The sequence below is a fragment of the Hirundo rustica genome, chromosome 1 (genome assembly GCF_015227805.2).
Source record: "Hirundo rustica isolate bHirRus1 chromosome 1, bHirRus1.pri.v3, whole genome shotgun sequence".
NCBI lineage: Eukaryota > Metazoa > Chordata > Aves > Passeriformes > Hirundinidae > Hirundo > Hirundo rustica.
Genome location: NC_053450.1, coordinates 16,345,694 through 16,367,992, shown reverse-complemented (window position 1 = coordinate 16,367,992; position 22,299 = coordinate 16,345,694). Strand labels below are relative to the sequence as shown.

Sequence of the window (22,299 nt, the reverse complement as noted above, 5' to 3'; positions counted from 1 at the left end):
CATTCAGTATGTAGTAGACTTTTTTGAACATGCTCCAAAGGAACTAATTTCCCTACACCATCATATTTCTGGCTATAAACAGGACTAACCAGATGAGGAATAAAAACTGAGCAGTAAAAGATTAGTTTCTACCAAAAGTGCAACCAGACAGTCTGCAGTGATTCAGACCATGCTCAAAGAAATATTTTTCTAGTTCCATTTAATTAAAATATACAGCTTTGTTCTTAATTAAGAATTTAGTGTTGCTTTATGGCAGAGTGGAAGCAGAATACTTCACCAGGAAGGTCAATCTGTTTCCTGTGCAGAGAGAATAAAACTGAAGCAATTTAATATGTGAGGTAACTAAGATCACAGTGTAGTTTCTGCAGCTGTGCATGGACTTTACAAAAACCCATACAACTTCAACAGGTGAAAATTCATTACAAATCATCTGTATGTCTTCCAGTAATGTCCCGATCTCACTCCAGAAAAATAAAAGTAATTTAAAAATCCCATCCTCTTACCCTACTTCCTTTTATTCTCATAAATCTCTCAGACCCTAAATTTGACTTCTTTTGACTTTTGAGTTTCTTTTTTTTTTTTTTTTTTTCTTTTCTCCCTTCCTTTGACTTTCTTCAACATCTACTGTATACAAGGAGATGGGTAGTAGATGTTGCTTACCTGAAATTTCCAACACCGTTTCCCACAGCCTTTTCCTGCACAAAAGGGCAAGATACAGATTGGGTGGGTAGTCTTCAAGATGGGTAGGGAATGGGTTAACAGGCTGCACTGAAACGGTGGAGATCAATGTTTTTCACTTGGGCTGGAAGCCTATCACAACAGGATTCCCAAAGGATCAGTAATGGGCCCCATGACATTAAATATCTTCATAAATTATCTGGATCATGGGATTGAAAGCAGCCTCACCAAGTTTGTTGATGACACCAGACTGGTGGAAAGGCACAAATGTGAGAAGGAAGAGGCATTTTACAGAGAGACCTGGACAGGCTGGAGGAGCAAGTGAGAAAGAAATGTATATATTAACAAAAACACCCGCAAGGTTCTGCATCTGGGATGACAGAACCAAAGAGCCCAGAACAGGCCATGATCTGGGTGGCTGGGGAGCAGTGTTACTGAAAGGCACCTGGGGCCCTGGTGGATGAGAAGCTGGCTGTTATTCAGCAGCGTGTGGTTGCAACAGTGAAAGCCAAATGGATCCTGGGCTGCATCTGAAGAAACATTATCAGCAGTGGTAGAGGTGTGATCATCCCACTCTACTAAGTACTTGTCAGGCTGCACGTGAAAGATGCAGAAAGATTCAGACAGACTGCAAAGGCAGGTCATGAAAACAATCAAAGGCTTGAAAATCTCTCCTATGAGGAAAGGCTGAAGGCATTAGTTCTTGAAGAAAAGGCTTAGGCAGGGCAATGGGGCTCATCACCATGCTCCAGTACTTAGAGAGTGGCTACAAAAATAACGGAGGCACTCCCTTCACATGGAGTCACGTGGAGAGGACAAAGGGAATAGGTGCAAGCTGCACTGGGAAAGGTTTCATGATGTAAGAAAGAATTCTCTTGACAGTAAGAACAAGCATTCCCTGGAACTATTTATTCAGGGATGTGATCCAAGTCTACATCACGAGATGTTTTCATAATGCGACTAAACAGGTTGCTAGATTAACCCATCTCAGCTCCCTTTGCCATGAAATGTTGGATCAGATGATTTTTCAAATTCGCTTCCAGCTTGGGCTGTTCTATGATTCTGTTACTTCAAATTCCTCTGTCTTGATTATTTCCTCCCACTCTGTATAACAGTTATATCTTCGGAGTAACTTTGAACATTTCATTACTAGTAATGAAAGGTATTTTTTGAAACAGTAGAGACTACTTCTATCCCTATATAAGCTTTCTAAACTGAAAAATAAAACTGAATTAATGAAGAACATTTTTAAGCTGTATTATAAAACTGTAGTTCTGTCACAACAGAATTTTAAGTCAATCAGTGACAGTGTTAATGAAGTAAATATCATTTAAAAACAGGATATATCAGACTTGTAACACATTTTTTAATCTCAAATTTTAAAAAGATATTAACAAGCAAACAAACAAACAAAACTGGGGATTTGCAGGATTTTTTGCCAGTTTTTATTCTGCTTTCCAGAGGAAGTTTAGTGTGACTGAGGGATATTAAAAAAAAAAACAAAAACAAAACAAACCCACATTAAACAAACAAACAAACAAACAAAAACCCAACAAAAAACCACCACCACCACCACAACAGAAAAAACACCCAAGACCGAAACAATCCTACACCCCAAAATGATGGGTTCAGCATTATTTGGTTTATTTTTGAATAAAATAATTGACAACTCTCATGCAGGTGCATATGGTAAGAAGTTCACTCTGCTTGCTATGAAAAGTATACATAATGCTGTACATAGTTCCTGTTAAGAGAACCTTGGAGAACTTTATTGGAATTTCCACTGATTCATGCAGATGAGTAAATTTCCTAAGATCCAAAAAAGTCAGAGACCCATTAATATTCTTCAGAAATTTTATTTTTTGCTTAATTTTCCCACTCTATTTTACATATCCATAGAGATGTTCTCTGGGAAAATAAAGACCTCAACTTATAGTGTCTATAACTTACTGCTATCATTACTTCTCCAACATCAAGAGGAAAAAAAACATAGAGGAAGGAAAAAAAAACCTGGCAAACCAACAAAAATCACTATCAACATTTGTATTTGGAAGAGCAATTATTACTTAATTTCTCTTCAATTCTATTCCAGGTTTGCTGCATTTCTTCTAGAAGTAAGGTGTTTATTTATTTTTTTTTCATGAATTTTAGTAGAATTCTTACTTTTAACATTTTTCTTTTAAGCTATCAAAGAAAATAATTCCAAGATGTTTATTAAAATTAAGCATGTGCTCATACTTATTGCTACATAGTCTGGTATTTTTTAGCACCAGTGCTGATGGTGATTGTTCTCAGGACTTTCATTTAAACTATTATAAAGGTTTTGTGACAAATAAGTATATTCTAATATCCTGGCAGTAAATAGTTGACTTCATACTAAATTAGGATTCTAAACTACTTTTAAGTTATTCTAGACTGTTTTCATGACATCTTTGTCCATTGTCAATATCTCTACTTTTGTGCTGTACCATAAGATCAGTTGTAGTTCCATTTTTTCTATGACATGGACGTAAAAGATTTTTATAGCAGTTCTATGAATCTAGATGAGACCTGTGGGTCTTAATGTAGCCAGTAACTTGTAATGATGAATCAAAAGATACCACTTTTACAAAGAAAATTGAAAATTACCAAAAAAAAAAAAAAAAAAAAAAAAAAAATAAAAGAGACTAAATGTGAAGGTCTTACTGAGTAGCAGATTTGAGAGAAGAAATAAGAAATATAACATTCTCAATTTCAAGTCTAGGAAAACTTGAGAAGAATAATTGCATGAAATATTATTAAAAAACAAAATTAGTCAAAGATTGGGAATGAAGGATATTATAACCTGTTAGCAACAAATAAATTACCTAATGTGACATGAAATCCTGCTCTAGCGATGAAGAATGAGATAATAATTTAGTGTCAGAACCTTAGAAACTATAGCTGTAAATGAGATTTCTTCTCTGCAGGTTGTTCTATGGGATGAAAAGAACAGGAATAAATGAATACAGAATCTTTACATTAAATGGGAAAAAACATGCCTATGCTTATTTCAGTTGTCAGTAGTGTCAAACATGAGCACAGTAGTGAAACAAATCTACATACCAATATATTATTGAAAACAGAGATTTACATTATTTATTATTCAATTAAGTTAATTAACCTGTCAAGATGACCTCAGCTGAAAAGGGAAGAATTATTTCCTGGCATTTTTTCTTCTTGACAGGGCTTGCATTCCATAAAAAGATATAAGAAGGAACAGCCCTGGACAAAACAGGACTTGGGGCATTTCTCTGGCTATTTTCAGAAGAGCCTTATCTTGACAGCTGTTCAAGCTGTACTAAAACTGCTCAAGATGAATTGTAAAGTTATTTTAAATCTTTTTTTAATCCATGACCCACAGAGGGAAGTTCTCTGCTGAATTCCTTGAAAAAGCTGAATAATTCTTTAAAGATGAAACTTCATACACCTAATTTGAAAGTCTAGTTATTATTATACAGTAGTACTGAAGAACAAAGAGAAGCATATGTCTAACTCCAGACCTCCAGATATATTAATTCAGTAACACTGGAGACACTGAGTCCCCCTTAACTGAAATACCAAGAGCTTATAAAAGGCATTTAAAAATAGTGAAGATGAAGAAATTAGTTGCTTATGTATTTTTCTAGAAATTTCAAGCATTGAAATTTCTAGAAAAATAATGGCAGAGAAGTTATACTTCAGAGATTACATAGAAACAAAAAACTTTCAGTGACTGAAAGCTGATTGATAAAATATAAAAAATACCACTGATAGATTAATACATTGAACAATCTGCTACTACACAGCTGCTTTGCCCCAGATAGTATGCCTGCTATTTTTTTAACTCCACTGAGAGCACTGTTATCTACAGAGCTGATGGATAACTGGTTTTGCCTCTATGAGTAACAAGCTGCCAACAATGACTCATTAACATTTTAAAGCAGTATTTTGTATGAAGGGAGAGTTGAGTAAAACTGGGATAAATATTCCCCAGCTAACACATCAAAGATTGTGTTCACATTAGAATTTTGGTTCGGATCTTCCTTCTAAGTTTTAAATGTGTGGAATAGTTTTACTATGAACAAATTAGCTTCCTTTCAGAGGAAGCACACTGAGAAGCTCAAGTAGCTGCACAAAATGTGTTCCATCTCCTTTTAGAGAAAAAGTAATCAAAATTATTGACAGATCTTTTTGACAACTTAGAACCATGTGAGTAATGATGGCATTTAGCCCAGAGGACTAGACCAAATATAGTCTAAGGAAAATTCTCTGAACCATATGTAATGCAAATGTAGGTAATTCAGAATCAGTTATTTGTTTCATGATCTGCTTAGTTTGATGGATTATTTTTTAATTCGGACAAAGATGCAGTATGTGAAGTTTAGTCTTCCTCCTAGGAGAAGAGATGAAAGGTATTCCTTATATTATTGTTTGGGAAGTGCAAATGCTGGCATTTAATGTACACACAAACCTAAACAGCTCTTTTCTTCTATCCGTCTGCCTTTACTGAAAGCTCCTCTAGTATTATCCATGTACAGGACCACACTTCCTATAGCTAACTAATCAAATAAACTTCATTCTTCATTTTTGCATTTTAATTCATAAGGACACTTTATAAAGGTGTTCTCCAAATGAACTGAATTAACATAATTTAATCATGTCACAATTAACAATAAAACATGAGATCTTACAGACCTTTAAAAATTTAATCATATTTCATAGTTTATCTTTATTTGAGATTTAATACTAATATGCAGAACTGAATAAAACTTTTGTTCCAAAAGTTGCTGAGTCTATCCTTTATGAAATAGGAGCAATTACTTTTGGTAAATAAGGGAGAGAATATCAACAAATCTGCTTTATCAGGATGTTTAGATGTCATGAGGAATTAAGAAAAAAGAAGGAATTGAGAAAAAAATGTTAGGTGTTGTATAGCTGAGATGAAGAGGATAGGTCACAAGTTCAAGAAATGTGAAAACCTGGAGTTAGCTGACCACAAAGAGAAGTGTGCATAAGATATCTTTCCTCTGAGTTTAAGTATTGGTTGAAAATCATATTTTGCTGTCTTTCCATGTAGTTTTCATTGATGAGATGTCTAAATAACTTTAAAAATTACTATCAGTCATGTAAATAGCACAAGAGAAGCTCAGTTAAATACCGCACAGAGAAGTATGGAACTCTATACATTTCACTAACAATGAGTAAAATCTTAGAAAGAAATCAAAATTCTTTGTAATAATCTAAGAAAAGAGCTGTTCCATTTTATATAAGAAGAACTGGATCTAACAGAAAGGCTTTTCAAAGCATGCTATGTTTTTCTTTGTTCGTTCTACTATGTTAAGTGTTTTTGACTAAGCTGTCTAAAACATTAACCAAAATAATACATAAACCATTTTAAAAGGCATAAAAATACCCTCAAAAATCCTTTAGGGAAAAAGAAAAAAAGAGGAAAAAGTAGTCCTGATCCCCAAATCATGATGTGTAAAAGTAGTGTTCTGATAGCACTTCTCCTTTGACATAATTAAAAAAAAAATTAAAATAGTGGTAATGAGAAAAGGGGAAAAAAAAATAGTCAGTGTTAGAGAATTCTTAGGAAATGTTTTTCACCATTCATGTACTAGTTTATTCTAAAGTTTAATTGAAAGTACTATGGAGTTATTAAAGTAGACCAAATTTACTTCTATTCAAGGAAATGCCCAGTTTACTAACTATCTCATTACAGGCATTAAAATAAATACACTAAAAAAAAAAAAAAAAAAAAAATCACATATTTTTGAAGTATGATAATATATGTTCTTTATGGTCAATGTTATTCCTGACATTAAATTAAAGCAAACAAAATTAATGCCATAAATATAGGAAATAATGCAAAATATAAAATTGTAAATATGTTGTCTATAAATACTGTAAATACACAAAGTTTTCATGTAAACAGACAAAAGTATAATCAATTTCTTGTTGAATATTTAAGTATTTTTCCAAGAGGAAAATGTATAACAAAATCACAGATTTGTCAGTCTCTTTTTATAAGTAGGATATTCAGTAAAAAACTATTCCATGTTTCTCAGGATTTAATACACAGACAGTTTCAGTGTTACCAGTATACAAAAAGATCAAGGATAATAAATCCTGAGAGACAGTTTGTAACCTAGGAGACATAACTGTCATGCTTTTAGTCTTTGCTTGTTATTTTATTCTAAAATACTTAAGTGTTTTTTTCACAATAAAATGTCCGGAAACATTTAGGTTTTTAAGACTTTGACAACAGAATTACTTCAGAAGCTTTATTCTGTGGGTTGTTTTTGTGGCTGGTGTTTTTTTTTTTTTTTTTTTTTCCCAATTTGAACATTGTTTCTTCTCAAGAGCTACAGAGAATAAGGACCAAGAAGTCAATTTCCTACTATTATAATAATGTGATCCCTCAAGAAGTACCACTTTGTCATTTAGGTATTATTTAAAGAAAAAGAAGTGAGTTTGAGAAAGGAAGGCAGTTGTGTTAAGTGTTCTAGATTTTGCCACAGATTCATTATCCATAAATTATCCATCTTTTAGTAAAAGGAGTCAGAATGATAAAAGAAAGACAAGAAAGAGCTGTGAAACCTATCATCATATTCTCACACTATTATGGCTGTCATCAAAGTCATGTGCTACTGTTCACAATGTCATAGAATAATATAAGTTGGATTTTAGTCAATATTTTTGGTGATTTCAAGCTTACCTCAGTTAAAATTCTCATCTATATCTGATTAGGTTCACCACAAACTAGTTTAAAGTTCTACTGCAGATACTTAGATTCTTGTTTATTCCACCTTTCATAATTTTTTTTAAATCACACATACCTGGAATTAAAAATCAGGCTATCTAACGCAACAATTAAATGTAATTATTGAAAGTAGCACTTAAAAAAAAAAAAAAAAAAGTAGTTGCATTTTAAAACAAAATACTTAAAAAGGGTATTATGTTATCCTGCAGGATTTCATATGCATCATCCAAGAGTATTCCTAAGGGCATCTTCAAAACTTAAAACAGAAATACATTGGTAATCACTTCAATCCAAGAACAATTACATTTTTCAGAAAGTAAAAGTGGAAAGGTGTCACTGTGAAACACAAAGCAATCACATGCAGACAAGAGATTTCTGCAGAGGTTCTTCTGATCCAGCTTCCAGCTGAAAGGGCGGAGAGAAGAGACCCCTTTTTTTATTCTTTTACTTTTTATACATTTCTGGGTCTAGCAGAAGATTGGCTTTTTGGGGTTTCCACCCCTCAGCCTCAGTGGCCAGACGAATTGTCAGTTACAATTGTTTTCAGGTTAGAAATATGCAAACAAAGGACAAAGAATGAAAAACAAAGGATTTGTTTATATTACTTCTGTGGGAAAGGTAGAAAAACTGCTCTAATATTCTACAGTAACTAAAAGATCTGACTCCATTTATGAAAATCAAAAGGCTAATAAAGAAACTCAGAAAAACCAGGGTAACAGAAAAGCTTTAAAATAAATTATAAAAAATGTTTACAACTGAGAGTACAGAAACATCAGAAGCAGATAATTAAATTTATGGATAAGTTGCCCAAAAATTAATTTCTTGAACCGTTAAAATACCCACTCTGTAGGTCTTCTTGGTGTATTTGATCTCATCCCACGTTCTAATACTTTTATGTCCTCCATTTCTTCCACTTTCTGACAATAATCTTTTAAAAAATATTTCTTATTTCTGAATTCTCATTTGCTAATCTCATCCCTCTACCTTAAGTCTCAAATTACTTATGGAAGAAACAAGAATTTAACTGAATTATTCTAAATCTGCAGGGAGCTCATTCCTGCACAGTGATGTAACACAGTAGGCAGCATTGTTGCAAGAGAAATTATGGCAGCCATTACTCTCTCCCTTTTATAAATTTGCTCTGTCACTATCTTTTCTGGGGTGTTTGTTTGTTTGTTTGCTTGTTCAGCAAGGTATGCCTTTTTGCCTGCTATATATGATGTATATTCTATGTTTTCTGAATAATACTTGTTTTCATGATATCTTCAACAATTTGCCATAATAAACCTTTAAAGATATGCATAAAATTTACTGTAGTGCTATAAGTCTGATACGATATATGTGTTTTAGATTACTGGTTTTCTCCTCTAGTTATATAGATGTTTTCTTAACTGTTTATTATTATTGGACATTATAGTGTATGAACTGAATAACAATGAATCTCTTCTGAGAACTACAAGTCCTCTTTTAAGTTGCAAGCAAAGATTATGCAATCTGTAACTATTATTAAATTATATTACAATTTTATTTCTACAGACAAATGTAGGAGAAATTAAATTAATTCTGTGCTGATCTTTACTTGGCACAAAGTTATTTTGGCAAAATTCATAAATGCAGGTATTTTTCCAAGGTGCTATTCAGAAATAGCATGCAATTTATCTGTTTTTAGATTAATATTTCTCTGAAGAAAACTTACATTTCTCCAAACTTCAACAGCTGTAACTTCTGCAGAAAAATCAGTAAAAATAAAACCAAACAAACAGGCAAACAAGAAAAAAGCAGAACATTTTGATTATGCACATACTATGGTGCTTCAAAAATTTAGATTTAGATCATCTTGTAATTGCTGACAATTTAGAAGATGAATAATATGAAACATGAAGATCTCTTTTTTCTCCTCCTCTGTTAAATGGTTTCCATTGTAAAAGTGAAGCATAAACAAATCCTCTATCCCTTTCTGCTGTGTGTCAGGGAACATTCCAGCTGCAGAGTTGTAGCTTGATAAGCAACACTTTTGCTCATTCATGAGTCATTCACTTAAATGAACATTAGCAAATAACACTGCTTTACAGAAGAAAAATTATTTGGGATGAAAAGTAGTTTAAAAAGGCAAATGGCAATCTGTACAAAGACATATTGCAACAAACCCCTACATTTAATGTATTCACTAGTTCAGTTTTCTGAAAGTATGAGTTTATGGATGTTTTGTTATATATTTATGCTTCTACAAACAAGATACAATATGACATATATTTCATTCTTAATCAGAATACTAACATACTTTGATTTTAATTGAAATTAAAATTTTGGTTAAATTAGAGTTAAAACCCATGCAGTAAACACAATAACTCAGCTAAAGGTACACATGATAATGAATCAGAAAGAAGCCCTGAAATTTTTTTCATGTGTTAATTTTATTCATATATAATTCAGGAAATGATGTCTGAGTGTATTAAATAAGAGAAGATGCTTAACCTTGTACAAATAAAGGATCTCAAATTCAGTAAAAATATGTCTGGATAGTGGCTTTCTGTCAGAAATAAGGCTGCAGTGGTCCTGTCAAAGTTTCCACAAATGTTTTTTTCCTCCTTCTGTATCTTTTCAAGAGAATAGTTTAATTCTATGGCAGACCACTTTGTTCAGATCTACTATGCAGGTATTTTACTGAGGATATGTATTAGAGCTGACATATGGAATCATTTTATGTTTATGTATAGTTCTATTTTAAAGACATATACAAAAATTCAGTAACACATTTCACAAGTTGTGAAGATATTAAATTTTTTGAAAATATAAACATAGTTCTAGTTTGATGAGAAAAACAATCCAGCCACATACATGCAGAGCTGTCTTCAATGTATCTGCTAACAGAAAAAGACAAGCAGATCATTTTGCTTACTTTTGTCTCTTAGAGAGAAAGAAAATGGACAAGTCATGCCAGTAGTATCCATACCTAAACATCTGGTCTCGATTCCTCTCCAGAGTCCAGATGACAGACATTCCCTCACTGCAGAGCCAACTAGCATGTATCCTGAGTCACAAGTAAATATAGCTGTAGATCCATATGTGATTTGAGTTCCAATCTTATTCCCATTTGGAGGCGTAGGAAGTTCTCCACAGGAAATAACTCCATGGCAAAACAAAAAACAAAATGTAAGTATACAGCTGAGAATCACAGACACATACAATAATGCCTATCAACCAAAAATACTTATCAACCAGTCAATCAGATAAATAAATTTCACACCTTGAAGTATTTTGGAGAAATCTGTAGAAATCATAGATTAAAAACCTGCAAACAAAATCTATACCTTCCCCAGAAATTAGACCTAAGAAAAGCAGAAGAACAATTAAAATAATTTCTGTAAAGTTAAAAAAGCCACTCAGAACACTATTAAATGGTGTTTAATTACCTTGGTTTTATCAAGTACCTTCTGCATATTGGAACATCACAACTGCTATTAGATTTAGTTATGCTTTATTGGGAAGGGGCCATTTTGATCTTCTAAGTCATAATGAAATGCTTACCCTAGCATTCACAAATTGTGTTTTTATAAAGAGTGAATTATATTGATGGAATTTCTTGCTATTTATTTACAACTGAAAGCATATTTTAAATCAAAATAATATTTTTCTTCTTCAATTTTCTTTAAAAAATTAACGGAACCAATTTATTAGTAGTAAATAAAAGGCAGAAATTAGGTAGCACACTTCATGCCTAGAAGAAAATAAGTCACAGTATTTCAAACAAAGCTTCTCAAAAGATAGCTAGAAGTAGTTTGTCTTTTAAAGCAAAAAAGAGATACAAATACAAATTTAGTATGTAGAATAAATACACACAGAGATATAGATACAGGCATATACATAGTATTTTTAACACTAGCAGAGATGAAATATTGCAATTAACTTTTAAAAATTCTCTAAATTATATATTAGATTTCCAGTTATAAAGAACTCAAAATTAAGGCAAGTTTCCAGTACAATTGATCTGTTTTTGAAACTGCGTTTTTAAACCTCTCTCTTTTTTTCATATGTATTGTCAATAAATTATGAATGTATTTTAAGCCACAGTTATCTGGCTTATCTAGAGAATTTTTAGGTTTTGGGGTTTTTTTTTTTTTTATTTATACATAAACATGCAGATACTGGCATTTTTGACAGAGGAACCAAAAGCACAATTGTATCCCACTCTGTCAGAGTGTACATCACACAGTGTTCCATAAAGAGAAAGAGTTTTGCAGCTTCAAAGTGTAACCAAAAGCCCACAGTTTTGAAAAAAAAGATGTCTAAATCTAAATTTATAAATTTATAAAGAAATGTGCTTTTCACAGCTGTAGGGGAGGGAAAAACAATTATAGCTACAATAATTGTTGTTATAGCTAACAATTATAGCTATAATCTTTAGTTGGAGGTTATCAGCGTACCAGCTAATGGTAGGAATTATGTGGATATGTGCAAATGCACACTTCATGGTAACTATCTGAAAGAAGATATTATTTTATTTATCAAGTGTGCAGACAGGATACAAAGGTTTTGCAATTTTCAAGACTTTACAGCATTCCTGACCTAAAATAAAGATATAAGAAAAACATTCTCTTTGTATCTTTTTAAATTTAGGGACCTTTAAGATCCAGAAGTGTGCCTACAGATACATCCTTGTCACTAAATCTAATGTATTATATTTGTAAATAACAACCTTTAGGATACCCAGGAATTCCAGCCAAGAAACACTTTTTCTAATTTATAGTTTTGAATACTAAATTAGTTCATTTCTAATTCACCCAATAAAATATTTTTTCCTGAAATCTGTACAGCAGATGCAGACACAACATGTACTCACTTTGGCAGTAAGGCCGCTCATTTCTCCAACTCCAGGTGCCATTAGCAAGACACTCGATAGATGCTGGTCCCAAACCATAATACCCAGGATCACAGCTGAAAACCACTTTTGTTTTATATTCATAGTGTGAACCATTCACTATTCTCCATCTTCCATGTTCCAGAGTGAAAGAATTGATGCTCGGACATGTAACAACTTCCAAAATAACAAAAAGACATAGTTAGTGGTGGCTTAGTACAGGCAATTTGGGAAAATCTGCACCATTATTAATCATAAAGTGCATTTCAAACACAGTGACATAATCTCTGAAAACTAAGGCTGTGGTGAGCAGGTATGAGTTGTCTCATTTAATTAATAACCACCCAGAAAGAGAAGGAATTTTTTATGGAGAGTGATGAAGTTGTGTAGATAGGAGCTATATACCGTGGTTAAATTCACTATTACATTTTATGTCAGGCACCAAAATATTTACTAAAATTTTAAGTAATTTAAATGGAGAAATTATTTTTTTACCCAGGTAAACTCTATGAGATATGAAAGACCTCCTTGAGAGGCTGCACACTGGTGACAGAAAAAATAATATCCATATCCAAGTTGTTTTTTCAATGGCTATGTATTTTTGTCTCATTTCTTTATTCTAAGTGCTTTTCCTCCAGAAATGGAACAAAAAGATTCTACAACACTAATAGAATTAAAAATAGTATAAGAAGCATAATAATTTTTCCCACTATTTTTTTCTCTATTTTGATTGGTTCTTTAGAAAGAGGAAAATTCATGACAAAATGAAATTTTCAAGAGCAAGATGGAAAAAGAGGAGAAAGGCAAAATCTTGAAAAATACTCCAGTCTTAATTTGCTTTTATTTCCAAATTTCACTGGGTGAGATAGTTCAAATCCTTATGTGCATGAGCCACTGACATCCCTGTATCACCCTTACAATCATCACCTGGGTTTTTATATCCCCTTTGTAACTGCTGCTATCCACTGCATTTTGGGAGTTAAATACATTTTCTCTGCAGTGATATTCCCCCAAGTGTAGTACTATAATTGTGGGATGAATATAAATAATAAGCAGAAATTTCAAACAATTACCACAGGTTTTGCAATTCTGTATAGTAAAAAGAGTTTAGGAATATATGAATTGTGCAGCTGTCACTGAAGAGATTACTTTTGCAGAAAACCTCTGCAACCGTTAATTTTGATTCAACTATAAATTATTTATTATTTTGATTGTATTTATAAATTCTAGCATGTTTATTCAGCTTATGCTGTTAAGTTACAGCGTGTCTTAGTTACATGTACTCCATAAACGTATTTCACAATAATTTAATACTAGCAATAATTCACAGTTAAAGTAACCTGAAGATGAAAGTTTAAGTCATGTGAAGATTGGTGCCCTGGAAACATACACAAAATGTGTTTTTACTCACCAGAGATTTTTTACATGCGACTCACCTACACAGCGAGGTGTTTTGTTGTGATTGCTCCAGGTACCATCCGGCTGGCACACTGCAGTAGTAAGCTCTTTGGCTGATAGCCTATATCCATCATTGCAAAAATAAGTGACGCGGGTGCCAACTAAGTAATCTGTTGTTAATATCCCACCATTTAGTGGAGCTTTAGGAATTCCACAAGATATTGCTGAGTAGAGAGAAAGACAAAGTTTTTATGTCCTCAATATAAGTTTCCACTGACCTCAGAGAGCTTATGCATTGCAAAATCACTAGTCTTAAATTCATAAAAATTATTTTTTAACTCAATATATGTTTTAAGCATGCAAATAAACTCTCTTAAAATTTTAGGGAATTTAATCCAATGAAGCTGTTGCATTTTGATAGAGGAAGTAAAAAAGAAAAGAACAATGGTTCATAACTCTGCAGCTAACAATTCAAAATTAAGATGCTAGTAAAGAAAAGGCAATAGAAAATATCTGGAAAAAAAATATGACCAGCATGGTTGAATTAGTAAGGCACCAGTCTGAGAAACACTAATATCGTTTATGTTCAGATTTCTTCCATCAGTTGTACTTTGTGACCTCTGGCAAATCACTAAAATTACCTTTCAACATTCTATTTTTTCCACCTGGAAAGCAGAAAGAAAATAGCCTTTTGAAAATACTGAATCATAGAATTATAAAATGGCCTGGGGTGAAAGGGGCCTTAAAGATTTAGTTCCAATTCCTCTGCAATGGTCAGGAACATTCTTTACTAGATCAAGTTGCTTAAACCCCAGTCCAGCCTGGACTTGAACATTTCCAGGGATGGAGCATCTACAGTTCCTCTGGGTAACATGTATTAGTGCCTCACCACCTTCACAATAAGGAATGATGTATAATTTGAACTGATCCTCTTTCCTTTTAAAGACATTCCCACCTATCCTATTGCTACATACCCTTGTGAAAAGTTCCTCTCCATGTTTCCTGTCTTTTAGGCCTCATCTTTGTCATCCATGACTTGTGAAGCGAGACTGAAGGACTTGTCAGCAAAAAAAGAGTCAAAAAACCCACTGCTGAGTACCTCAGCTGTCTCCATGTCCCAGGTAACCAGGTCTCCTGTATCCTTCTGGAGAGGGCCCACAATTTTTCTAGTCTTCATTTTATCACCAATATATCTTTAGAAGATGTTTTTGTTTCATTTTATCAGGACTCTAGATTTCCTAACCTGATCCACAGTTGCTTGTACAGTATTCCTCCCAGGATGCCTGTCCTCACTTCCACCCTCTCCAGGCTTTGTTTTTGGATTTTGTTTTATTCAGGAGCTCCTTGCTCATCCTGGCAGGTGTCCTGAAGTTTCTACCTGATTTTCTGTTTGACAGCATTTCTGAGGACAATACATTTCTGAGCTTGGAAGAAGTGATCCTTTGACTATTAACAAGTTATCTTGGTCCGCTCTTAAATCTAAGACTTTATTCCATGGTAGTCTACCAAGCAAATCCCTGAAGTGGCCAAATTCTGCTCTTTTGAAATCAAGGCAAGCTAGCATCCACTTTCTCACTGCTCTACCAATTTTGGACTCAATAATTTTACAGCCACCCTTCAGCTTTTCATTCCTCATCAGTTCCTGCTTGTTGCTGAGAAAATGATCCAGCATAGCACCTCTCCTTGCCGGCTCCTCTATCTCTTAGAGAAGAAAGTTGAACATTACAAATAAAAGTATAAGCTACCATTTTATTTCTTTTCTTTAACAAAAAATAATGTACCAAGAGAAGATCTGATTCTAAATAATGCTCCATCTGTTTTGGGAATAAAAATAAAAACTAACCCTTTTCCACATTCTAAAACCATATATTTAATGTAGGTCAGATCCAAAAAAAAAGTGAAAAAAAGGGCTTAAAAGTCGGAAGCACCTTACTTTGAAGTCAAATCTTGAGCTCTGAGAAAGTACTTATCATACCCACACAAGAAGTTTAATCCTCTCAGACTATGTATAAATACTTGGAGAAAAAAAAAGAATGCAATCTATTTTTGCCCCTACTGGGAGCTGATCTGACATAAAACTGATTTGCTTCATAAGCAATATAACAACTGTGTGGCACAGTACTGAAGCTAATAATCACAGCTAAACACAGGTAAACCACCAATCCTATAACAACTTGCAGAACCGAGGTGTAAGACTCAATGTTAAAATATTCTTGCTGTGCCATAAGAAAATCCTCCTTGCATATGACATGGAAATTTAAGAAAAAGTAAAACCAAAAACCACCATACAGACACACTCTGCTGAAAAGATCACAGAAAACTATTTCTAATTTGCTATCACCCTGTCTGGCAACCATAAAAACATACACCTAATGACTGTCACAGTATCTATTGGCAACTAGAGACAAACACACATTTAGAAGAAAATAAGAAAACTGTAATTAAGAAATTGAAGATCCCAAGAAATTATAGTTGAATTCAAAGCTCTAGAGGGTATGAGGACATGACCCCAGTGAGATAAAAAAGTGACAAGCTAATTAAATGAGGATGTCCATCTTCTACCTTTTACTGAACATCTGATAAAACTCCTATTTCACTTGCCATCACCAGAGAAAGAAACAACTTCTATGACACTAAAATGAAAACACGTGTCCATGTTTATTATTTCTAAAATTCCTCTGTAGCTTGGATTGCAGGTTAGGCAAATCTATCCATTCCAAGATAATAACTATATGCTTGTATAACCAAGGTATAACCAAACAACACTCTTTACTGCATTACTGGCTTAGCTTAACCTCTTCCTTCAAAAGCACGTTAATAATAATAATAACTTTGAGACAATTACAAGGGTTGCCTGAACAGTGCCCACTGTGTTACATCAGGGCCAGCATTCAGCAGTGCATAAAATTAATGTCCACTCGCAAAATACTTGTAACATGTAAACAGCATTGATTACAATCCTAAGCACCAACAAATTCTACACTATTGCTTATTCACATAACACACATAAATCACATTCTGTCTCTTTTACCAGTCAGTAAAATATATATCAGATACACTCTAGCTGCAACCTGAGATCTTCTATATGTACCACTGAGATTAATTTCTCCTTCAGTATTTAAAAATCTCCATTAGTGACTTGATAAATTTTGAGTCACATTATCCATGTTAAAAGTCAATCTTGTGGCACAAGGAAAATATATCCTTCCCTTAACCTTTAACTTTTAAGAAACAAGATGCAAAGCAGCAATTATTGATAACAGACTTTTATATAAGCAACAGATCTCCCAAGAGTGACCCAATGACGTTTTAGTTTACAACAGTTTTGGGTTGAATTTCACATTTGTGGAAACTTGGACAGAAAAGATGCCCAGCGAAGTTGTGGATGCCCCCTCCCTGGAAGTGTTCAAGGCCAGGTGGGACTCGCTTTAAACAACTTGGTTGAGTGAACAGTGCTCCTGCCCATCCCAGAGGGATTGGCACTATCTTTAACGTCCCTTCCAAATACACCCTTGTACAATTCTATGAAAATTACTGTTTAGTTAGGGGAAAACATGAGAAAATATCAGGAAAAGTTATTGCCACATCAGATACTTTGACAGGAAAAAAATGACAAATAGGAAATACCCAAAATTCCCTAAAAATCTATCACAGAAACGTTTGGTCACTATATGTCAGCTTGGGCAATATTGTTAATCAAACTGAAATATTAAAATCTATTCCTTTTTCACAAACTTCAGAACATAATTCTAGTTCCAAAGATATACATAAAAAAATATGTGCAGTCCTTGGAAAACTTTAGTTATATTAGTTCTCAAAGAACACAAACATTCCAGAAATTATTATTAGACTGAAATGAAGTTCTTAAATATTCTTCACTAAATGTTAAAGCACTGGTTTTTGTATGTCAGTCTTATTAGCTCCTCTTGATATATTCTTTCTTAAAACAACATTTGTTTTTATGAGGTTGAAAAATTTTGGCTCAGAAGTATGGCCATGAAATATTTCCCTGCTATTCACTTTAAGTCAGAAAACTGGTGGCTTACATTAGAAAAAGAAAGCTTCTTAGGGTATATTTTTTTTAATAAAAGAATTTACCTTGACAAGCTGGGACTGGGACATCCCATGAGTAATACCCATATGGAGACTTCCTGCATACAGCAGTACTTTTCCCAATGAGCCGAAAGCCTCGATCGCAAGCCCAGCGAACCATACTGTTGAGCTGTCCACCTGTCTGACTGACAATGAAACCATGCGGGGGCGACTCTGGTGTGCTACAGTAGAGAGCTTTAAACACAAACGTTAAATGAATAAAATGTGTGTTTAGAATTCAGGTAAAGATTCTTGAGAAATTCTTGTTTAACTCAGTGCACATCTGATTGGACGCTGAGAAACCATTACTAAAAGTTGTATTTTACGTACTGATAATTGCATGCATTGACCAATTTCACAAAATATAAAGCTGATAAAAACTGAGCCTTATTTACAAGATTCAGGTTTCAGTAGCCTCCAAAAAAATAGTGTTAGCTCAGTTTTATGATTTGCTATAGCTTTGGGGTTTTGGCAGGGTTTTTTTACCATATTATTTTTAAATCAAATAAGCTACTGAATTGAAATTTATTGAACTATGATGAAATTTATTGTGATTGCATACATTTCAGTAGTATACAAATATTTTGAAAGAAGAAAACAACTAGTATATCCTGAACATAGCTCTTTTTAAATAGTTCTTTCTTTCTGGTCCCAAATAAGTTCCTTAATTTAAGTTCCATGATACATGGAACTAATGGGAAGTAAATCAGATTTTAATCCTATTTATAACTATCACCATAAATCCGTGGCAAAAATACTGAATCTGCTTTTAGTTGTTGATTTATTTAGAACACATTAAGTGTTACAGAACTCTTATCTAGAGACTGAAAAAAAAAATCATAATTCATTATGAGAACAAAAAATACCTCTAAGATTTACAGGTTTTATACTTTGAAATTATTTATGTATTTAATTACTCTGAAATTAAATGCTAGTTACTTCCTATGTTTCCTTTATCTCCCTTGTTCATTGAGTACCAAGTAATTTAAGTTTAGCTGTCTTGTCATAGGAATGGACCAGAAGGCTTTTGTAATCACTTTAAAATGAATTTTGTTTGTGTAAAAGTTTAACTGGGTCTCTGATTAATTTGATTACTAGCCGCTAGCCACGAAGGCTGTTTTCCCTTTTTGTAGGAAAGAAAACTGTGCTGGAAGTTTATTTCCAAGTGCTTCCTTTATGCTTTGAAAGAACATTGATAATTTGACATTTATTTTTTCAGGCACATAGAGAACCTCTGCTTCACTCACTCTTTAGACCTTTCCATGTCTCATGATGTCAGGTCAATGTTTTTATCAAGCGAAAGCTTTCTCTGACCACAACGGAGTCATATGGTTGTTTGTTTACAACAAATATTAAACATTTTAAAGCAAAGAGCAGAATCAGAACTAGTGTTATGTCTTTCAGACCACATACTATGAAAGTATTTTCATCCTTATGCTGTCTCCTGACTTACACTTTCTTGAAAGAACCAAAGATACAGAGACCTCTACTTTAGTGTATAAGAAAACATATCAGTATTTTTTGTGTGAAACCGATAGTTAGAAAATATTTCTTGTCTGCCACTCAACAGTTCTCTCACTGCCTGTATGGAAAAACCTTGAAAAATTTTCTCTTCTTTCTCTTTTAACAGATCCAAAAGGGACTATAGGAAATGAAAATCAGTAGCATATATTATTTTATCCCTAGTAAACAGTGAGTTTTACCTAATGAACAACAAACATTTTAAGTCTGAGGAAACTGTCCTCTCCTAAAGAGAAAGATGCTACTGATATGGTTTCACAGTATATATGATCCTAATTATTTTTCTTCAATTGTGAAGTAGCCAAAATTTAAGTGAGGAAAACCAAAAACACACAGCAGAAATATTTTTATACTTATTCTTTATTTCTTTATCCACCTTGTGAAATGAAACAGCTATGTGCCATTAACTTCTCTAATACCTACAGATACTATCCCCAGTACTCTTCCTCGTGTACATTTCATACCTTTGGTCATCATAAAAAAAAAAAAAAAATCAAATATAGATTTCATGCAAATGCTTTAAATTGCAACAAATCTACTTTAGCTAGACCAAATGAAATAATTTTCCTGTAAAATATTATATAATAATTCTGTGAAATCAATTTCACCAAAATCTAACTTTGTCAGGTACCATTTCCACACACTATTCATAAATATTTTAATTTCTATTAATAACATGTAAAATACTGGCATTTAATGTTGATTGCTGCTTCTGTTAAACCTTAAATTAAAGAGTTCAACCCTTCAGGGTCTCATATTTCTTTATAGCTGTTCACTCCTGCCTTGTTGCAATGCTTTCCCCTGTCCCAGCAAAATTCTTGATGGTGAATTGCATAAAGATCTAGTTAGAAAAACACCAAGTATAAAGAGGCACACAAGTACAAATAAATGGGAGAGAGAAAGGGGAAGGTGCCTCTTTTATCTTTAGTACTGGCTTGTGCCGTTCTAAAGCCTTGTTTTTTATTAATTCTCTACAGAGTACGTGTGGGGTTTTTTTTCCTCACAAGATGTGGGTTATTAGGTTCATATATATAGAACAGATTGGATTTCCTTTCAGTTTGGTTAATTAAGGATACCAAGCATATCTTTTCACATAAGCAAATGTTGCACATTGAAATTTTATGCACATTATAGAAAGTCACATTTGCATACCTATATATCTTATCCTGAAACCCTTTTTATTGGTGCCATGATCTGCTGACCACCGGAGAAATACTTCATGGCCATTGCTGGTTATATTTAGAGAAGATGAATAGTCCCCGCTGAGAGATATGAGCAATGGGCTATGACTATTTGGTCCTTGGTACAAAGGAAGGAAAAGAAAGAAGGAAAAAAGGAGTTACAAAGTTTAAAATAACATAAAATAAAACATATGCACACAATTAATATACATGCAAAACATCCTCCAAGCAAAAAGCAAATTAATTTGAATTTAAAAACTGAAATATGTTATAACTGGAAGCTATATATTTGCTCAAAGAAAAAATTATTTCTGAGTATAACATGCACTACAATTTTAAAATAAAGTAATCCAGCAGTTCTTTTTATCATTACAAATCAAAATAATTGCTTAAGATTTTCTATACTGAAAAAAAAGTGCATAAACAATAGTAATTAGACAGAAACTATATAAAACCCCAATTATATAGACAAGGTATCATCCAAAGTTATGCATCCTATAGTTACCATCAAAAACTTCAAGTATATCAAATTCCTTTTCTGTCTGGAAAAATTCAAAGAACATGCTGATATTATAACCCTTTTCCACAGTAATGGTCCACGCACACATCTGGAGATTTGGGTAGCTGTCGGGATAGCCAGGGCTCAGTATTACGCCTGTTGAATCCAGACGCATTTCATTGGCTGGACAGAGCACTGTGAGACAGAAAAATTGGTAAAAAAATCTAAGGCCCATTATTTCTGTTTCATGTGATTGATGAGATTTTCCCGAGTTTAAAAGAACTGCATTACTGATTCTATTTCCTTAAATTGAGCAATATGGTGATTTAAAATATTTTGAAGGGATTTAATTTTGAATTTTACATGAATTCACTAGGTCTACAAGAATAATAATCTCATTAAATAGAAATAGTTTACATTACCATGTTATTGGAATTTTTTTTTCAAAAAATGTGTTTGCTTCATGATATATGAACAAATGCCTTCAGTTTATTCAGAACCTAACACTGCTAAACAGGAGCTTTGAAATCTTTTCATATTGACGGCTAATGCCTACATGAAAATGAGTTAGGCCTGAGTTACATGAGGGAAATAATAGGATCTTAGAATTCTCAAGAACACTGGAAATAATACGGTCTCATTAATTACAAAAATCAGGTTTTATGTTGAAAAAGGTATTGGACTATGAAGTGAGATAAATAACACAGAAAAGCAGAGAAAGGGAGACAAAAAGAGTATTTATCTTCATAAAAATCTTAAGAATCATAGAATATTTGGGTTGCAAGTGACCCTTGAAGATCACCTAATCTAACCCTCTCCAAACACATCCAAACTGAACTTGAAAAACTGTCTTTGCCCATGCATTTTTTAAAAAAAATATTTGTATCACAGCTGCAAATTAGCATCTATTGCTAAACTTCAAAAGTTGTTTCTCATGTTCTGTGTTTGTTCCAATTACTCAGGAAGAGATTGAATACACCACCTCCACCCCACTTAATAAAACTCATATGGCTGGAATCTGACTGTCAAACTACAGCACTGTGCCAGTTGTGACACATATTTCCAGAAAATGAACAAAGTAATCCTCTCAGCTCTATATGCATATACAGATATATATTTATATAAAAATGAGTGTCAGGAAGAGCATAACAGTAGTCTGGCTGCACTCATTTATTTGCAGCTGGTTCTGCCTTGCAAAACCTCCTTAGCTTCAGGATTTCAAACTAAACATCCCTCAGGAATTTTATATAAAATGTAAAGACTTGTTTCTGTCAAATAGATTCCCTTAGGAATTGGGTAGCTAAGTTTT

General features: G+C 33.2%; 1 protein-coding gene across 3 annotated transcripts in view; it reads right to left on the bottom strand.

The window, feature by feature from the left end:
* The window catches only part of CSMD3 (CUB and Sushi multiple domains 3), a 612,124-nt gene that overhangs the window by 56,712 nt on the left and 533,113 nt on the right, over window positions 1-22,299 (bottom strand). For all 3 annotated transcript variants that reach the window (XM_040070587.2, XM_040070596.2, XM_040070605.2), the window contains 6 exons: window positions 20,997-21,185; window positions 20,463-20,609; window positions 17,796-17,984; window positions 13,736-13,921; window positions 12,282-12,476; window positions 10,395-10,568 (listed from right to left, as the gene is read on the bottom strand). In XM_040070587.2, the coding sequence (XP_039926521.1) occupies window positions 10,395-10,568; window positions 12,282-12,476; window positions 13,736-13,921; window positions 17,796-17,984; window positions 20,463-20,609; window positions 20,997-21,185 (1,080 nt within the window). The remainder of the gene's footprint in view (window positions 1-10,394; window positions 10,569-12,281; window positions 12,477-13,735; window positions 13,922-17,795; window positions 17,985-20,462; window positions 20,610-20,996; window positions 21,186-22,299) is intronic.